At 42.0% G+C, this 13732-nt stretch overlaps 1 protein-coding gene across 5 annotated transcripts in view; it reads left to right on the top strand.

Annotated features, from left to right (window-relative positions):
- Nucleotides 1-1616: 1616 nt before the first annotated feature.
- Nucleotides 1617-13732, top strand: part of RPRD2 (regulation of nuclear pre-mRNA domain containing 2) — a 123758-nt gene continuing 111642 nt past the window's right edge. For 3 of the 5 annotated variants that reach the window (XM_017877809.1, XM_017877806.1, XM_017877805.1), the window contains exon 1: nt 1617-2451. In XM_017877809.1, coding sequence (XP_017733298.1) covers nt 2247-2451 — 205 coding nt within the window. In that variant the 5' untranslated portion in view covers nt 1617-2246. The remainder of the gene's footprint in view (nt 2452-13732) is intronic. The other 2 variants (XM_017877807.1, XM_017877808.1) reach the window with 1 other exon arrangement.

Raw genomic sequence — 13732 nt, 5'->3', positions numbered from 1 at the left:
GAATCTAAAACTGCTCTAAAAAATAGTCTATAAAAAAGTGGGTCTTTGGCTAGAGTTACAGAAAAAAGGAAAAAAAAATGTGGGGTCAGGACCAGGCATGATGGCTCACGCTTATAATCCCAGCACTTCGGGATGCTGAAACCAGGAGGACTGAGGCCAGGACTGAGACCTGCCTGGGCAACACGGGGAGACTCCCCGTCTCAAAAAAATTTTGTTTTGTTTTGTTTTGTTTTAGCTAGGTGTGGTGGTGTAGGCCTGTAGTCCCAGCTACTTGAGCTGCTGAGCAGGAGGATCACTTGAGTCTGGCGGATTGAGGCTGCTGTGTGCTATGATAGTGCCACTGCACTCTAGCCTGGGCAGGGACAGAGCGAGACTGTGTTTTAGGGCCTTTGCACTTGCTATTCTTAATGCCAGCATGTTCCGCTCCCCGTCTCGCTTATCTGCTTGGTTGCTTTTTTCTCAATGTTCAGATCGAGTTATTTCCTTCGAGAAGACTTCCTGGTTCACCATACCACCATTCTCATACTGGCGCGTGCGTGCCGTGCGCGCACGCACACACACACACCCCTTTTTCCCTTACCCTGCTTCACCTTTTTACAGAATTTAATACTGTCTGAAATGTACTTGTTTGTGGTGTCCTGCCACTAAATCCTGGAGGGAAGGGATTTTTGTGTGTTTTGCTCCCCAGCACCTAAAACAGTACTTGGCACAAGAGGTTCAGCAACTCGTCGAATTAATGAACAGTGGACATGAACTTGACAAAACAGGTTCCCTGTCTCAAGAGGCGTGGCCACAGTGGGGAGACGTTGAATTATAATAAAATTGTATATTTTTAGTGGGAACACAGAAGCCTTTAAATTAGCTCAGGATTTACACAGGTACATGCGATAAAATGGTTCCTATAAGGTTCATATAATAGTTACGTAAGACTCTTGCAAACTATAATGTATTATGCAATTTTAAGATTGTATCATAGCTGGCGAAAATGAGGTCACATTTTGCCATTCTGTTTTCGCTTCGAAAAATTTTATGAGGAAAATTTCCTTTCACTTCCTCATTTATTTCCTTTTCCTCTAACCTAAATGGTCAAGCGGCTGTGAATGTTATCTTCCAAGGGAAGCGAGAAATACGGTTTGGTCTCGGAGTCTACGTAGTGAATGGCTCACTGGAGCTGGCGCATGCGCATCTTTTGTGGTGCTGCAAGATGGCTGCCAGCCATTTTGTCGCGCGTTGCTTCCCCGAGGAGTTGGGGGCGACGGCTGCGGCCGCCAAAGACTAACAGTGGGCTCAGTGGTGGGAATTTTCTGTCTCTCTTGTGTGAGCTGAACACACCCAAGAGAGCGACCAAAAGCAGCAAAAGGCGGGGCGGAGCGGTGGAACCCCCCCCAGTCTAATCTTAGACCAGCTTCCTCACCCATCCCTCCTAGTTTTTCCTTCCATCCAGCTACACGCTCATCTTCTGCGCAGGCGCACAAATAATCGTAGCGCCTCCTGGGCCCTGGAGGGGGGGGGGGGGCTTCAGAGCTCCTGCGCGCGCTTCTCGTTCTGCACTCCTGATTGGTTAGGTTGCCGCGCCATCACGCCTCCCTCTGCTTTCAAGGTTGAGAAGGAAGCAGGGATGGGGGGGTGGGGCTAAGCGGCGCGTGCGCGATACTGTTGCTGCCCCTTTGCTGCTATTGCGTTGCAAAAAAAAATCCTGACTAGGTAGCCTTGGACCTTTTCTGTGCTAGCCAGTCTAAAGGAGAGAAAGATTTCTGCAACTGAAGGGGCAGTCGGGTAGTATTAAATTTAAGATATTAACGCCCGACCTGGCTCACAGGAGTGTGGGGATAGGGGCGGGTAAGGGCCTTAGCACTGAGAGCCGAAAAGTATAAAACCATTAGTTTCGGCGTCAGGCGGTTTGAAAGGTTCTGCAGGTCCTGTTTTCTGCGTAATTTCTCCGTGATTACTGACTGGTTTAAACACGACCCCTTGAACAATATTGATAAAAACCTCCGAGACTCGCAGCCCCTCCTTGCAGCGTGTAGGAGCTGCCAGCGTGCCCAGCAGCTGGTGTTTCCGTCCGTACCTCCAGAAGAGCCCAGCGCGTGCACCATCCCCACCCCCTAGGCTCCCTCCCCACCTACGGCTTTCACGCACTCGCAGTGATTGTTTTGCCCGCTCCCGCCGCCGCCGCCGCCGTCGCCGCCGCCGCCGCCGCCGCCGCCGCCGCCAGAGGAGCAGCAGCGCTTGTGCAAACCGGGAAGATGGCGGCCGGCGGCGGCGGAGGCAGCAGTAAGGCCTCCTCCTCGTCGGCCTCTTCGGCAGGGGCTCTGGAGTCCTCGTTGGATCGAAAATTCCAGTCGGTAACCAACACCATGGAATCCATTCAAGGCTTGTCGTCTTGGTGTATAGAGAACAAAAAACACCACAGTACTATCGTCTACCACTGGATGAAGTGGCTCCGGAGATGTGAGTGTTGGGGGTGACTAGGGAAGGGAAGACTGGGGAAATGGAAGGAAGTGTGGCCCGAAACGCCTGGGGTTTTCCCACGGAGCCTCAGCATTTGATTGGGGTTGTTCACATTAAAGGTTTGACCCCAGTGTTCCCAAACCCAGACTCCATTCCTAGCCAGGATTGTCTTGAATTGCAGGAGACTCATTTCTTGGGTTTTTTAGCCATTGAATTGTTGTGACCTTGGGCCGTTGGGCTCAGATCCATAGAGATTTACGTATATATATTTTTAATATTTCAGAACCTTGTAAGGTGTATTGATTTTTCCGAACCTTCGTGGAAATTGTAGCGTCTGTTTATTTCTTACAGGCCTTGACGTGTTAATGATTTCTGGCTTTCCTGATGGTAGGCAAGCTGTGGTTTTAAGCAGTAGTAAATCCAGTGATGTTTAATACGGAGTGCCTTGTCTGGATGAATGTATCTAAAACTTGTAATGTGTAGTAAGGAGAGCCTTACCTGGATGAATGTTAAGAAGCAGCATGAGCTCTACATAGATCTGAGGCACCACCGGGTTTTACCTGTACCTGTGTTTGCTGCAATAAAATACAGGTTTCTTGTATACTGACCAGAAACAACTGCGATACTGTAGTCAGTATCATCATTAATACCTTAAAATATAAAGCGTGGCCAGTTACTTTTTTTTTTTTTTTTTTTTGAGACGGAGTTTTGCTCTTGTCGCCCAGTCTGGAGTGCAGTGGCGCGATCTCGGCTCACTGCATCCTCCGCCTCCCGGGTTCAAGCGATTCTCCTGTCTCAGCCTCGCGAGTAGCCGGGATTACAGGCGCCCACCACCATGTCCGGCTAATTTTTTGTATTTTTAGTGGAGACGGGGTTTCATGTTGGCTAGGCTGTTCTCGAACTCCGGACCTCAGGTGATCCACCTGCCTTGGCCTCCCAAAGTGCAGGGATTACAGGCGTGAGCTCCCCGGTGCCCGGCCCCGTTACTTTTTAATTACCTGAAATACCTTTTTACACAATTGAGTTGATCTCATGGGTAATCACAAAAGAAAATGTGCTTTTGAATATGTAGTACCTTTTCTCCAGTTATGCCTTTTTTGTCTTTATCCTGGAGATTTTTCCATTTTGCTGCTTTACTACAGAAATGAGCTCTGTTAAAGCATGGATTGTTTGCAGAAGATTTCAAATCTTATAGGAGGAAGTGTGGAGAAGTCACTGTTTCCTGCTGAGAAGAGAGGGTTAACTCTTACTCCATATATATCTATTAGAATTTTTCTTTGCTTCCTGCCTGCGGCATTTCACCAGTGAGACCCATCATCCAGATATTCTGCCTTGTTCCACTTCTGCCATTGCTCCTGTAGTGTTTTGATTTGTTTACCTTTTAGAGAACACATAGATAAAGCTTTCAAAATTATAGGCCCCATGCTTCAAACTATTTGTGTTTAAAGTTTTGGGAGGGATGTTTTGTGGTTCTTTGAATAATAATGCAGAGAAATTAGTAGATACAAGACAGAATTACCTGTGTTTACCAATAACAGATCAAATAGTTTTCTTGCCCAGAGATAAAATTATAACGTGCAAAAACATCAAATATGCTAACAGTCATCATCGAAGACTCACATGTTAAGTATCTGCTATGTGCCCAGCCATCTCATTGTACCTTAAAATCGTCTGAGAAGTAGTATTTTTTTTTTTTTTTTTTTTTGTATTCTCAGTAGAGAACGGGTTTCACCGGTGTTAGCCAGAGTTGGTCTCTATCTCCTGACCTTGTGATTCGCCCGTCTCGGCCTCCCAAAGTGCTGGGATGAGAAGTAGATTTTTTAATCACTGATTTACAAACGAGGAAACTAAGACTCAGAAATTAAGTTGCTTAAGGTTACTCAGTAAAATGGTGGGGTTAGGGTTTGACTTCAGCATTAACTTTGTAAAATAATGTTTAATGTACTTGGTACACCAGTGATATATTGCAAGCAGTTCTAATGTGAGTGAGAGAACCTATTCTCCACCCTATTTTAAAACATTTTTACTAAACTATATAAGCATTTTACATTTCCTCACCTTGGGCTCTGGGGCTTTAACTGTATGGTTACATCATTTGCAAGAATAAGTTGGTCCCAGTCCTGTCTCTGCTGTGTGGGATCACAAGTGACAATTACAGTTTTTTTTCTAGTCAGCAATAACGAGATATAATGAAGCCAGAATTTTTTACCTCAGCTATTGTTGCTATTGTGCCTGAGCTTATTTCCTTTGTTGATATCTTACGAGTGAAAAAATGAATGCTCCAGGAGGGCAGTGTGTCAGTTGAAGTGCATTGTGTATAGTTTATATAGTTAAGTGCTTTTGGCTAAAACAACATCATACATTGATGTTGTTTTTCTAGTGGAATGGAATTTAACTTTCTAAAATTATTAAGGGTAATTTTAGTCATTTTGTATTTACATTTAATGAACTTCATTGATCTCACTGTAAATAAAGTGTTTTGAGAGAAATACTCAGCAGAATGGTGTGGGGCGCAATGAAAACAGTTTATGCATGGGCCTTGTTTTCATTTAAGTTCTTATTTCTTTACAGTTATACTTAGTTTAGTTTGAGTTTGGTTTCTAAGTCAGCTTTAGGAAAAATTGTGAAGTAGGTATCTTTGTCATTCCCAGCCTTTCTGTCCATTTTCCTGATGCCACTTTGCTTATCTTTTTTCTTCTGACATCCATTATTTAGTAACTTATATTTATATTTATACCTCAGTATAAGTTTAAGTAACTGTTAGATTCCAGAGATATTTTTATTTTATCCTTTATTTCATAATGTGTAATTAGACTTTTGTTCATATAAAAGGAAATAATTTAGAGAAATAGACTACCTGAGGATATGTTCCAGATATATTTTTATTTTATCCTTTTTTTTTTTTTGAGACAGAGTCTCGCTCTGTCACCCAGGCTGGAGTGCAGTGGCGCGATCTCAGCTCACTGCAACCTCTGCTTCCCAGGTTCAAGCAATTCTCCTGCCTCAGCCTCCTCTGTAGCTGGGACTACAGGTGCCGGCCACCACACACGGCTAATTTTTGTATTTTTTTTTTAGTAGGGATGAGGTTTCACCATGTTGATCAGGCTGGTTTCGATCTCCCAACCTCAGATGATCCACCTGCCTCAGCCTCCCAAAATGCTGGGATTACAGGCGTGAGCCACCGCGCCCGGCTATTTTATCCTTCTTTTCTTTTCTTTCCTTTTTTTTTTTTTGAGATGGACTCTCTGTCGCCCAGGCTGGAATGCATGATATCGGCTCACTGCAACCTCTGCCTCCCGGGTTCCTGTGATTCTCCTGCCTCAGCCCCCTGAGTAGCTGGGATTACTGGCGCACATCACTAAGCCCCGATAATTTTTGTATTTTTAGTAGAGACGAGGTTTCACCATGTTAGTCAGGCTGGTCTCGAACTCCTGACCTCTTGATCCGCCCACCTCAGCCTCCCAAAGTGCTGGGATTACAGGTGTGAGCCACTGTGCCTGGCCTATCCTTTATTTCATAATGTGTAATGAGACTTTTGTTTGTATTAAAGGAAATAATTTAGAGAAATAGGCTACCTGAGTATATGTTGCATAGATGATGAGTTCTTTTAATTTGCTTGACTATAGCATTCATTACCATCTTTTTTTCTTTCTTTTTTTTTTTGGAGACAGAGTTTTTTTGCTCTTGTCACCCAGACTGGAGTGCAGTGGCACTATCTCAGCTCATTGCAACCTCCACCTCCAGGGTTCAAGCAGTTCTCCTGCCTCAGCCTCCCGAGCAGCTGGGATTACAGGCACACGCCACCACGCCCAGCTAATTTTTGTATTTTTAGTAGAGACAGGGTTTCACCATGTTGGCCAGGGTGGTCTCGAACTCCCGACCTCAGACCATCATTTTCTAAAGTGATCTTTCTGTAGCATAAACAAATGTCATTCCTCTGCTTTAAAACCCTGCAGTGATATCTCATTGCAACAACGTGAAGATCTGAATTTCTTTTACATTGATCTATAAGTCTTATAAAATCGGCTCTGCCTACCTTGGGCTTCTTCACATTCTGCCTCATTCTCATTGTTTAGATCAAAGCTCAAATATTACCTCCTCAGAAAGACCTTCTTTGATCACCTTCTTTCTTTTTTTTTTGAGATGGAGTCTTAATAGATTTTTTAAGTTACATGTATCTGTTTATTTTAATTTCATTTCATTTAATTTAATTTTTTTGAGACAGAGTCTCACTTTGTCATCCAGTCTGGAGTGCAGTGGCATGATCTCAGCTTACTGCAACCTCTTCCTCCCAGGTTCAAGTGATTCTCTTGCCTCAGCCTCCTGAGTAGCTGGGATTGCAGGCATGCACCACTAAGCCCAGCTAATTTTTTTTTTTTTTTTTTGAGACTGTTTCACTCTTGTCACCCAGGCTAGAGTGTAGTGGCATGATCTCGGCTCCCTGCAGCCTTCGCCTCCCTGGTTCAAGTGATTCTCCTGCCTCAGCCTCCCAAGTAGCTGGAATTACAGGCATGCACCACCATGCCCGGCTAATTTTTGTATTTTTAGTAGAGGCGGGGTTTCACCATGTTGACCAGGCTGGTCTTGAACCCCGGACCTCAGGTAGTCCACCTGCCTCAGCCTCCCAAAGTGCTGGGATTACAGGTGTGAGCTGCCTTACCTGGTGCCTGGCTAATTTTTGTATTTTTTGTAGAGACAGGGTTTCACCATGTTGGCCAGGGTGGTCTTGGACTCCTGATCTCAGGTGATCTACCCGCCTCAGCCTCCCAAAGTGCTGGAATTACAGGCGTGAGCCACTGCGCCTGGCCTCACCTTATTTCAAGTAGTGCCTTCAATTGCTGTCATATCATCTTATTTTCAGTATATATTACCGTGTTTGTTACATGTTTATTGTCTGGCTTCCCTCCACTAGATGACAGGGCTGTCTTGTTTGCTGCCCTGTCCCCAAACAACTAGAATAGTGCTGGCATACAGTTAGCATTCAGTAAATATTTGCCAACATAATGTTGTGAAATAGCTAATCAAGAACTTAAGGAACAGAATTGCTTTAATTTCTGTTTATCAGAAGGAAGCATTTATAATTTAGTGAAAGAAATTACAGGTATAATAGTTGGAGGTATGGATTTGATGTGCAATTTACCCAAAGTATCATTTCTATACTTCTTTCTTTCTTTTCTGTGGGGAGGTGGGGGAGGGACTGAGTGTGGCTCTTGCCCAGGCTGGAGTGCAGTGGCATGATCTCCAGTCACTGCAACCTCCACCTCCTGGGCTCAAGCGATCCTGCCACCTCAGCTTCCTGAGTAGCTGGGATTACAGGCACATGCCACCACGCCCAGATAATTTTTGTATTTTTTAGTAGGGACGGGGTTTCACGATGTTGGCCAGACTGGTCTCAAACTCCTGACTTCAAGTGATCCGCCCACCTTAGCCTCCCAATGTGCTGGGATTACAGGCGTGAACCACCACGCCCAGCCAAATTTTTATGTGTTTTGTAGAGACGAGGTATTGCCATGTTGCCCAGGCTGAACTCTTGGGCTCAAGCTGTCCTGCCTGCTTTGGCCTCCCAAAGTGGTAGGATTACAGGCATGAACCACCAGGCCCAGCCCTTCTTTCCCATTTTTAATGTAAAATGTGAATCAATATGGAAAAGTATAAAAGAGTTAGGCCTGTTTTAACATGTTAACTCCAGTCACTTAATACTGCATGACACTTTGCAAAGTACTTAAACTGTGAGCCTCTGTTTTTCATAGTAGTTCTGTACCTGTAGATGAAAATTCTGCAATCTACAAGTAGAGATAATTCTGTCTACTTGTAGAGGAATCATATGATCTCTCAGGGTTTTTGGCTAGATTTAAGAAGATAATGCATGTATTTCATCATTGGGCCCTAGCACATAGAAAACATTCAAATTATTTATTATTTATGATGATAGTTATGCAGATAAAGTTTTAAGATCCAGAGTATTAAAAATAATTACATCAGAATTTTGTTTTGGGCACCTTGGCACAGTGCTGGAAATTACATTCCCAGTTTGTAAGAGACGAATTGGACCAGCCTCTCTAGTAAGTTAGCATATGCTTTGAAGAACTAGTAGGACAAAATGGAAAATATTGTGTTCATGACATCCATTTTGTCTTTTTTTTTTTTTTTTTTAATCCTTTTTTTTTTTTTTTTTTTTTTTTTTTTTTTTTTTGAGACATACTCTTGTTCTGTTGCCCAGGCTGGAATGCGGTGGCGCGATCTTGACTCACTGCAACCTCCACCTCCTGGGTTCAAGTGATTCTCCTGTCTCAGCCTCCCAAGTAGTTGGGATTACAGGTGCACACACCACACCCAGCTAATTTTTTGTATTTTTTGTAGAGAGGGGGTTTTGCCATGTTTGCCAGTCTGCTCTCAACCTCCTAAGCTCAAGCAGCCCACCCTCCTTGGCTTCCCAAAGTGCTAGGATTACAGGCATGAGCCACCGCACTCTTCGTAGCTGTTTTTCATAGAAACTTTAAATATGTATAAAAACAGAAGGATAATGACACACCACCTTTCTACTGATCTCTCCACTTCAGTAGTTATCACGTAACAGTCTTTTCTTTACCTATCTCCTTCACTTTACCTCCTCTCCCTTAGTACTTTGAAGTAAATCTCAATGCAAGCTGGTATGTTTTTTACAAATGAAACATATAAACGTGGACTAGAAAAAAATATCTTCATACAGGATTTTTTTTTTTTTTTGCAGAGAATTTACAGAGCACAGTTAATCTATGCCAATGGTTTCTCAGTTTGGATATCAAGATCCTTAGATGGATCATGAAGCTGGTAATTTTACAGCTTAACTTTTGTTAAGTGCTTACTATATGCCAGGCACTGTTCTAAGCATTTTACACATACTAATTCATTCAGTTCTCATAACTCTTTTAAGTAGGTGTTATTATCATCTCCATTTTTCAGATTAGAAAACAGAGGCACCAAGAGGTTAAGTAACTTGCCCATGGTTACAGAGCTAATAGATGGTGGAGATGGAGACAGAATTCAAACCCAGGCATTCTTAATCTATGGTGTACGCTCTTACCCATCATCCTACACAGCCTTTCCTATTCATAAAATATTTTCTACAGTGCAAGAAAATTTTGATAGCTTCCTTATTTATTCAAGATTTAGGCTGTATAGATTAATTAGAATATCAAGATTTTAAATTCTTGTGTTTTTTGTTTTTTTCCCCTCTGTGGCAAAACTCTCTCTTAGTGATTTGAAGTTCTGATAGACATTTATTTATGTTTTTGATTAAAAAAGGGAAAACAAATGGAACATAATTATTGAAGCTATCATCTAGGTAAAAACCTTTCTAAATATGAGGTTCATTTAGATTGATGACATGTAGAGTATAACAGTATTGCCATAGGCATACAGCTTTTTGATCACATATGATACATAAACAAATTAGTAATACAGGTGGGTAGATACAGACCCTAACTTTGAGTTATAAGATGAAATTTGTTTATAAATCCCTAGCTTACATTCAGTTTTTTCAGTATTTATCGAACACCTACTGTGCCAGCACTGTTTAGGCACAGGGGATACAGCGGGAGAACAAAATGAACAAAAATTTTTGCCTTCACAGAGCTTAAAATTTAGCCGGGCTTGGTGGCGCACACCTGTGGTCCCACCTACTCAGGAGGCTGAGGGAGGAGAATTGCTTGAACCTGGGAGGCAGAGGTTGCATTGAGCCATGATCATGCCAGCCTGGGCAACAGTGAGACTGTGTCTCAAAAAAGAAACACACACAAACACACACACAAAGACAGCATATACTCTAGTAAGGGGAGACAGACAATAAACAAATAAGTAAAATATTAAACATAATAGAAGGTGATAAATGCTCTAGAGAGATAGAAAGCAGGGAAGCGGGAAACAGAAGGGTTTGCAGTTTTACATTAAATGGTAAGGGAAGGCCTCACTGAGAAGGTGACATTTGAGTAGGGAGGTATGATATTAAGCAATATAGACCTGAGGATATGAAGTGGGAATGTTCAAGACTAAGTGAACAGAAAAAACAAAAGTCCTGAGGTTAGAGTGTACCTGGTGAGTTTTGGGAGCAGCAAGAAAGCTTCTGTGGCTAGAAAGGAGTAATTAAAATGAAGATTAGTGGATGAGTTCAAAGAGATTATGGTGGGTTGGTGTTGGGGAGGGGAGAAATGGGATTCACCAAGGGTTTTATAGGCATTGTAAAGACTTCGGTTTTTATTCAGAGTGAGATGGCAAGCCATTTAAGCAGAAGGAGATGAACTCTTTTATTTATTTTTTTTGATTGAGACGGAGTTTTGCTCCTGTTGTTCAGGCTGGAGTGCAATGGCACCGTCTCAACTCACTGCAACCTCTGCTTCCCAGATTCAAGCAATTCTCCTGTCTCAGCCTCCCGAGTAGCTGGGATTACAGGTGCATGCCACCATGCCCAGCTAATTTTTGTATTTTTAGTAGAGACAGGGTTTCATCATATTGGTCACGCTGGTCTCAAACTCCTGACCTTGGGTGATCCCCCCGCCTCAGCCTCCCAGGCTGTTGTAATCCAGTGTAAAATATTGATGGCTTGGACCAGGTTATGGCCAGTGGAAGTGAAAAGTAATTTAATTCTAGATCTATTTTGAAAGTAGGTCCAACCAGATTTCTAGATGGATTAAATGTGGGGTGAGAGAGGAAAATAATCAAGAATGACTTTTTTTTTTTTTTTTTTTGCCTGAGCAACTAGAAAGATAAGAGTTACATTTATTGATATGGGGAAGGCTGTGAGTGGAGCAGATTTTGGGAAGGAGATGAGAAATTTAGTTTTGGATGTGTTAGGTTTGGGATGTCTATTTTAAGAAATCTTTTTAAAGATATAATTCACAAAAAAATACTCATTTAAAGTGTACAATTCAATTGTTTTAGTATATCATAGAGTTGTTCAGCAGTCACCATAGGGTGTCTACTATATGGATTGTTTTTAGAGCCAGGAAGCTGGAAGAGATCAACTAGAGAGAGAGTGTAGATAGGGAAGTAAGTCTAGTAAGATAGAGTGGCAAGTACAGATAGAGAAGAGGTCCAGAGAGAAGGCTATGGTATTGTGAAATCTGTATTTGGTCTCTATCCCATTTCCTGGCATACTACTTCAAAAAATCCTTGGGTCTTCAAAGTGATAAGTGTCATTTTGTATGCTAATGAGTTGACTGATGGTTAGCATCCCCTGGGTAGCCTAAGGATAGGGGCTGGTCACTGGAAAGAATAAGGCAGGACTAGAGGTTGTGACTTTCTGCCCTACCCTCTAACCTCTGGGGAAGGGAGAAGGGCTGAAGGTGTAAACTGAACACCAGTGACCAATGATCAATTATGCCTTCATAACGAAACTTTCGTAAAAATCCAAGAGGACCGGTTTCAGGAAGCTTCTGGACAACTGAACATATGGAGGTTCCTGGAGGTTGGCATGCCCAGAGAGAACGTGGAAGCTCTGCACTCTCAGCCCTACTTTGCCCCCTCCATCTCTTCATCTGGTGTTCATTGGTGTCCTTTGTTATGTCCTTTATAATCAACCCGTAAACGTGTTTCCCTGAGTTCTGTGAGCTGCTCAAGCAAATTAATGGAATCCAAGAAGGGGGTTGTATGAACCCCGATTTATGGTGGTTGGGTCAGAGCAAATGTTAAAACAACCTGAGATTTGTGCTTGGCATGAGAAGTGGGGGGCAGTCTTGTGAGATTGAGCATTCAGTTTGTGGGATCTGATGCTGTCTTCCAGTGTCAGAATTGAATTGGAGGGCATCTAGCTGGTGTTCATTGCAGAATTGCTTGCTTGGTGTGTGTGGGGAAATCCCTCATACATTTGGTCAAAGAAGTCTTTGTTGATTGTTGAATAAGAATATAGGAAAAGCACTTTAAGTTTGTTTATTCCTCTATTCTCAGAAGGCCGTTGGGGCATTCTAGTATTTTAGATGACTCTTTCTACTTAGTTAGTCTAGTGTGTTATTGACTTAGGTTCTTTTTGAGGTTCAAGGTAAACTTTGTTTCAGCCCCCCAAAGAAATAATAAATCTATTTTGGTCTCTTGCATGTTTTTACTCTTGGTTTAGGCTTAATGGCATTTCTGGATTCATTGAGCAGGAGCTCTGTTATAGTTGCATTATTATCCATCCTCTCCTTCCCCTTTAGATGCCTAAGTCACCTTTTTTTTTTCATTCCATTGCTCTAGGTTCATAGAGTTATAGGTGGTATTTTTCCAGGTTTCTGGCAATGTTTCAAAACATAGAACTGTCTTAATATAAGTTATAATTACTGTAATGGTATATATTAAGCCTTTTTGTCTGTATTGTGAGACTTTCCAAGCCGTTGTTATCTTCTTCCTTTCAGCTGCTTTGTCTCTCACAGCAAAAGGGTGATTTCATCCATGGCCTTAGGTGGGTTTGCAGCAATATGTAAAACACAATTTTGCTGTACCAAATTCCATAGTAAGCTAAAGGGTAAATTTTGCAGCAAATAAACATTCCCGTAACTCAAAGTGTGAAACACTACTGACAAACTTCACATGGTTCTGTGGCATGGAGGTATCTTGAAAATTACAATGGCAATGGAAAAACACATATTAAAATTTGCCCCCACAGGCCATCCCAGAATTACTTTAATGTTAGTTTTGTCTGTAGAGGAGGGATGAGTGTATGTATGTGTGTAATTTTTTAGGGAGTAGGGGCTTACTGATTTTATTCTTTTTTTGTTGTTGTTATCAGCTTCCTTGGGTTGAATGATTTTACTCTTAATGATTTGGCTTCCTGCCTTTCATAAACTAATAAATAATAGTTGCATCAAAATTCTTTCTTCCACCCAGGCTTTTGTCAGTTATATTCTCTTTTTTCCTCCCACTTTTTCCAAGTGTTTATTGTTTTATAGCAGTACTTTTAAAAGTCAAAAGGGGAGATTTTGGTCAGTTGTTTTAAAATTTCAACTGAGAATTAAGGATATATGAGGTTTAATTTATTGAAGGAACTCAGAGACCCTAATAAAAATTACCCAAGAATGGAACAATTTACAAACCAGCTTGACTGACTTTCTCATCTATTTGTCAAGGAAACAAAAAGTAGTTGTGTTTTGTAGTGATTTCAAATTCCACTGCCCCCACAGATATTAATTATAGAACACTGGAGGAATGTACGTCCTAGGGAGAAAGTGGTAGAACCTAATTATTCCTTTTGAGAAAAGGCAACAATTCCAACTGTGCTTTGAAATATTAAAGCTTTTCTGGCTAAGATAGTTTTTTTTTTTTTTTTTTTTTT

Source organism: Rhinopithecus bieti, unplaced genomic scaffold, assembly GCF_001698545.2.
Source record: "Rhinopithecus bieti isolate Rb0 unplaced genomic scaffold, ASM169854v2 scaffold_10548, whole genome shotgun sequence".
Lineage (NCBI taxonomy): Eukaryota > Metazoa > Chordata > Mammalia > Primates > Cercopithecidae > Rhinopithecus > Rhinopithecus bieti.
Note: the sequence above shows the minus strand (reverse complement) of the source record. Positions and strands in the feature narration are given on the sequence as shown.